General features: G+C 42.0%; 1 protein-coding gene, 1 long non-coding RNA gene and 1 pseudogene across 2 annotated transcripts; 1 reads left to right on the top strand and 2 right to left on the bottom strand.

Moving 5' to 3' along the window:
- Nucleotides 1-1031: 1031 nt before the first annotated feature.
- On the bottom strand, nucleotides 1032-1823 carry LOC115679909 (coumaroyl-CoA:anthocyanidin 3-O-glucoside-6''-O-coumaroyltransferase 2-like; annotated as a pseudogene).
- A 501-nt stretch (nucleotides 1824-2324) lies between these two features.
- Nucleotides 2325-4303, bottom strand: LOC115679934 (coumaroyl-CoA:anthocyanidin 3-O-glucoside-6''-O-coumaroyltransferase 1-like). Its single transcript, XM_030603655.2, has 2 exons — nucleotides 3788-4303; nucleotides 2325-3366 (listed from the first exon to the last, which is right to left on the bottom strand). The coding sequence occupies exons 1-2, from the start codon at nucleotides 4259-4261 to the stop codon at nucleotides 2380-2382; spliced, it is 1461 nt and encodes a 486-aa protein (XP_030459515.2). The 5' UTR covers nucleotides 4262-4303; the 3' UTR covers nucleotides 2325-2379.
- Nucleotides 4163-4923, top strand: LOC130139205 (uncharacterized). The gene is made up of 2 exons (XR_008817397.1): nucleotides 4163-4359; nucleotides 4610-4923. It is a non-coding gene; the product is annotated as an uncharacterized LOC130139205 (long non-coding RNA).
- The last annotated feature ends 1142 nt before the right edge of the window (nucleotides 4924-6065 follow it).

Below are 6065 nucleotides of genomic sequence, written 5' to 3'. Positions count from 1 at the left end.
GATAATACAGTTTCCCAAGACAAGTAAGAGGATGTGGGGCGGTTGTAGAGGGAGGAGGAGGCTGGCGGCGACAGGTAAGAAGTAGCAGAGACAGAGAGAGAGAGCGAGTGGGGGGGCCGTTGGGTGACGGAAGTTGTAGCAGAACAACCGAGGCATGGGGCAGAAGGAAAGCCAGCGGACGTCAAAGAAGGTGAGCCAGTAGGGCAGTGGAGACACGTTCACATCAAATTTTCATCTGTGAAACTGCATTATGTGTTAATTGTGCTCATTTGTTCAGATAGGAGAGAATAATACATATTCATTTTTTTTAAAAGCTGTAATTGCATCGACCAAATATGTCCTCCGAAATTGTGGAAATTAATTTACCTTTTCTTCAAATTCAATCATAGTTCATTATTCTATTCATTTAATACTAGACATTTTCAAATGCTATTTTTGAATTCATGCATGGCAAAGATACTTGACTTATGGATTATGATCGTTTAATCTCACTATATTTACATTCATTTTTCGGTTCAAGTCATGATATAGAAATCAGTCAATTATTTCCAGAAACTTTCCTGTTACAATTATTTAGTTTATATTATAAAATTAGGTACGTGCTTGGGCCGCTATCACCCGTATTGAAAGAAGCGTGACTTTATCTCATATTTGAAAAAGATTATGTCAAGTTGGTTGGAAAGATTCTTTTTTTTTTGTGGGATTTATAATTCTATAAATTCTTTAGTCAATGCTTTTCTTTCTTTTGCCTTGTTTTTAAGGAATTTATACTCGACACACACCATTGATTTGTGGAATTGAGGTAAACATCCTTACTCATTTTCACTCTTAGCAAAAAATTTGCAACATTCAAACAATTACTTCCTTTTGGCCCATTGATAAATTCTTGAGATTCCCGCAGATTTTGCGCTCCAAATTTGGTCAGAAGTCCTCACATTCGTCAATAGTCTGATACAAAGACCAATGTTATTACACTCGTAATGGAAGAACTAAATTGAAATTGGAATTGCATTATATGGACCAAATGTATATTAAAGTGACGTAAATTATTTCAATCCCTTTTCGAACAAAGAGACGAACTTCTCCATGCAAGCCCTAGTCAATGCCAAACCGACCTCCACGCCACCATCGCCACCATCGCCATTCCTACTCTCCGCAAGAGAGATTGCCCCATGTAAGTCGATGTGCACCATGTGGCTCTTCGTCGGCCTTCCCCACCCAAAATTTGTGTCGTACACCTTCAGTCTTGGCGACCCGGCCACTATCATTAAGTCCTCATTGTCAATAACTTTCCGGTCCTTGATCGATCCCTCCGCTCCTCTCAATCCTCCCCCCATCTTCACTTTCTCGACTCTCCTCGCTATTGACCTCGCGGCATGGGAAATTCCACTTTTGCCTAAGAGCGCATTTCTGTTCTTCAAGAGACAAGTTATGCCCAAACAATTACCAAAGTATGTTGAGGATATCAAGTATTCGAGTCGATCCCTACAATCTGCCAAAAAGCAGAAATAGCAAAAGTTGTCCTTGGCACTCTCCGATGACGATTGTTCATGATGCTCGCATTCTTTTTCTTTCGATTTGATTATGCATACCCATACGAAAGCGCACGTCACCATGAACGTCGACAGGTGGATTTGCTCCAACTCCGAGTCGATGTCGCCGTTCTCGAGTTCACTCAAGACCTGGGCTTTTGGCCCATCGATGTGAGCTTCTCCAAGGGCAAGCATTGCTCTCACCTTGTCCCCAACAGCAAGAAGAGCTTCGCTTGGGCATGGGCTTTTTATCGATTCTGATTGTTTTAATCTCACCGTATTTGCTTTCATTTTCGGTTCATGTCAAGCTATAGGAATTAAATTGTTATTTCCACAAATTTTCCTTTTATAATTATTAAGTTTATTTCATTAAACTAGGTACGAGCTCGGGCCATTATCGCCAATATTGGAAGAACCGTGATTTTATCTCATATTAGAAAACGATTATAGCAAGTTGGAAAATGATTTTTTTTTTGGTGGGATATATAATTCTATATGTTCTTCGGAAGAGTTGATGCTTATCTTTCTTTTGCCTCGTTTTTGAAACATTTAGACTCGATCCGTACCACTGATTTGTGAAACTGAGGTTGATATCCTTACTCATTATTTGCTCTTAGTCAGCAGAAGATGTGCAACATTCGAACAAGATGAGCAACATTCGGACAACTATTTATTTTCTTTTGGCCCAATGACAAATTATTGAGATTCCCGCCGATTTTGCGCCCAAAATTTGGTTGGAAGTCCTTGCATTTGTCGATAAACTAAGGTACAAAGACCAATGTTGTCACACCCGAATCATAAGGATTTCGGTTGAAATTGACGTAGGATTATATGGACGACATGTACACTAAAATGACATAAATGATTTTGATCCCTTTTCAAGTAAAGAAACAAACTTCTCCATGCAAACCCTAGTCAACGCTAGCCCGACCTCCACACCACCATCCCCATTCCTACTGTCTGCAAGAGCGATCGAGCCCGACATGTCTATATGCACCACGTGGCTCTTCATCGGCCTCCCCCACCCGAAATCCGTGTCATACACCTTCAGTCTCGGCGACCCAGCCACTGTCACAAAGTCCCCATCGTTAGCTGCATTAAAGTCCTTAATCCATTTCTCCGCCCCTCTCAATCCTCCACCCGTCTTCACTTCCTTGACTCTCCCTCCTATAGCCCTTGCAGCATGTGAAATTCCACTTTTGCCCAAGAGCGTACTCCTCTTCTCCGCGAGGAAACATATGCCCAAACAGTTCCCAAAGTACGTCGAGGGTATTGAGTATTCGAGTCGGTCCCTACAATCTGCCAAAAAGCAAAAACGACAAAGCTCGTCGTCACTGCTCTCTGATGATGTTTGCTCGCGGCGCTGGTGTTCTTTGCCTCTCGACTTGATCATGCATACCCATATGAACGCACTCGTCACCACGAATGTCGACAGGTGGATTGGCTCCGACTCCGAGTCAACGTTGTCGGTCTTGAGTTGACTTGAGACCTGCACTTTTAGCCCGTCGATGTGATCTTTTCCAAGGACAAATGTTACTCTCACCTTGTCAGCAACAGTGAGAAGAGCTTCGCTCGGGCTCGGGATCGGGCTCGGGCTAGAGCCCGCACAACTCCACCAGTCTTTCAGCAATATGGGCTCGATCCCATTCGGGTCTTTGATCACTTCTCGGTCGTGGAAAGGGCCCGAGTCGTCCGGGTCAACGCAAGTCGGGTCTCCTGCGGACCGGTGAATGGACGCCCACGATTTCATGAAGTGATTGAAGGACCTCCCATCTGCCGCTACGTGGAGGAAGTGGACCCCAATGCATAAGCCCTTGTTTGGGAACAGGGTCACCTAAACCATCATCATTTTAATTGAAAATTTCAGATACGAAACTACTATTTAATGTCAATTTGCGCACATCGACACGATTCATAATCTATTTTTTCTCATAATATATATTAAATCTAAATGATGAGATCCTAATTTATACTTCGGACTCCTTTTATATAATTACTCCACTCTCATTTCTTATTTTTTCGCATGTTCTTTAAACTCAAACAACGCAAAATCCAGTATCTTCTTGAAAATTTCTCACAGGCATTTTTGTTTTGTAACTCCCAATTTCGTTACCTTTGTGTTGCAACAGGAAAAGAAAAACATATGTTGTTGTCAAATGAGCTCAACTTATAGCATATTCAATACCAAATGATGAGAATTAAAAACAAGCAGACACGAACACGATCGCGTGAGAGCCAGACCATCACCAACTGACCTGAATCGCCATGAGGGGCCCCACACGTGCGCCGTTGAACGCACGCGGCGCAGCGAGCTGAGGCACCAGAGGGTGTATCAGCGTCGCGTCGCGCGCCTCGTCGGTGACGAGCTCGGCGAAGTCGGCGGCGGACTCGGCGACGGTCAAGGAGAGGGAGTCGCCGTCGGAGTAGAGGATGTGGGGCTTCCAAGGCGGCGCCAGGGGGAGGACGAGGTTGGCGGCGAAGGGGAAGAAACCGCGGAGAGCTAGGGAGAGTGAGCGGACGAGGAGCGGGAGGGTGGTCTGAGCGAAGGAGGGAGGAGACTGAGGGAAGTCGTAAAAGAAAAGGCGTTGGATGGGGCAACAGAGGAGCCACGGGATGTCGAAGAAGGTGAGGGGGAGAGCGGTTGCCGGGACTGAGTTCGCCGGCGGCGAGACATCGTAACGGTGGAGGATCTTGATCTGCATCATCTCCTCCGACGGTGAAGGGGACATTCAAGCTAATCCAAAATATCCAAAGATAACCGGAAGTTCAGTGAGAGATGAATTGGTCTCGAGAAAGAGCACAACACTCTAAATTGCTAAGCGAAAAGGTCAACGATTTGCAGACACTAAACACCAACAAATGTAATCAAATCATACTCCAAAAGGACCAAAACAAAAGCCTCTCTCTTTCTCTCTCTCTCTGTCGGTCTCAAAATCTCGCTTTCCCGTGAGTTTTTTATCCCTCTGCGAGCTTGCTTTGCTGTTGTCTTAGAGCGCAGGGAAAGTGAAGGCTTACTCTGTTTGAAATTTGTAAACTAATTTCTAAGAGTTTTTTAGGGTGGGCATTTGCTGGTGCAGTCCGGACAAATCTTACAAAAAATCTGGTACGTGGGCCGGCAAGAACCCACCAGATCCTCGAGTGTTCATAGAGAAGTCAATCATGTCTGCTGGAAAAAATCTTGTAAATAAAGTCTAAAATCGGTGCATCTAAGTCGTGGGATATCACTATAGATAGAGCCTGCGCTAATTTGTGTTGTGCGCAGGGCATTGTCCTCCACAGTCCACCATGAGCAGGGAGCATTGAAATGATCTCCATATCAGGTAGCTCTCCCATCGACACCTCCTTCAATTATTGCAAAACTATTTCTATAAACTAGTGAAACTATTATTGTTCCATAAATCTTGCCTACATCCTTTAAAGTACCCTACCCTAATCCATTCCTCTACATCAACTATACGGTTGCACACATCAAAACACAAACTATCATCAATATCTAAATCATGCTTCCGCACAATCCAAATTTCTAATATGGTATAAGAACTTTTAAATTTTCAACAGCTTCTTATATAAAAGCTAATGGGAGACAAAAGTGAGGCGAGACTCTGATAAAACAGGTCCCTAAGACAGGTTGGGGGTAGAGGATGTAATTGCATCGACCAAATATGTCCTCCGAAAAGATGGAAATTAATTTACCTCTTCTTCAAGTTCAACAATAGTTTATTATTCTGTTCATTTAATATTAGACATTTTCAAATACTATTTTTGAATTCGTGCGTGGCAAAGATACTTGACTTATGGATTATGATCGTTTAATCTCACCGTATTTACATTCATTTTTTCGGTTCAAGTCCTGATGCATGAATCAATTAGTTATTCCCAGAAACTTTCCTATTACAATTATTAAGTTTTTATTATAAAATTAGGTACGTACTTGGGCCACTATCACCCCGTATTGAAAGAAGCGTGATTTTATCTCATATTTGAAAAAGTTTATGGCAAGTTTTTTTTTTGGTTGAAAAAAAAGATCATGACAAGTTGATTGGAATTTTTTTTTCGTGGGATTTATAATTCTATAAATTGTTTAGTTAATGCTTATCATTCTTTTGCCTTGTTTTTAACAAATTTATACTCGATACACACCATTGATTTGTGGAACTGATGTCAATATCCTTACTCATTTTCACTCTTAGTCAGCAAAAATGTGCAACATTCAAACAATTACTTATTTCCTTTTGGCCCAAGAGTCCTAACCCGTTTTCACTCTTAGGGTTTGTTTAGTAACGTTTCTGTTTTTTTGTTTTTCTGTTCTTTTATTCCCCGGAACAGAAAAAGAACAGAAATCCGTTTAGTAAAAAAAATCTATTTTTTTGTTTCTGTTCCAAAAAAGTGTTCCAGAAATAGATTTGGAACAGAAACAAGAAGCAAAAAAAATCTACTTCTTGTTTCTGTAACAAGAAAAAAGAAACGATTTTTTTTCTAGAATTCTCTAAAAATAAGAAACAATCCATCGGCCGCAATCCGCCCACCGCCGCC

Source organism: Syzygium oleosum, unplaced genomic scaffold (assembly GCF_021117445.2).
Source record: "Syzygium oleosum isolate NSW1041296 unplaced genomic scaffold, Sole_v2.1 Sole_v2.10, whole genome shotgun sequence".
NCBI lineage: Eukaryota > Viridiplantae > Streptophyta > Magnoliopsida > Myrtales > Myrtaceae > Syzygium > Syzygium oleosum.
This window is presented reverse-complemented; position numbering and strand designations above follow the sequence as displayed.

Excerpts from the sequence above, each read along its gene's own strand:
- LOC115679934 (XM_030603655.2), bottom strand. The coding sequence starts at position 4,261 with ATGTCCCCTTCACCGTCGGAGGAGATGATGCAGATCAAGATCCTCCAC. Across the intron at positions 3,367-3,787 it reads GGCCCCTCATGGCGATTCAG|GTGACCCTGTTCCCAAACAA; the intron begins GTCAGTTGGTGA and ends ATGATGGTTTAG.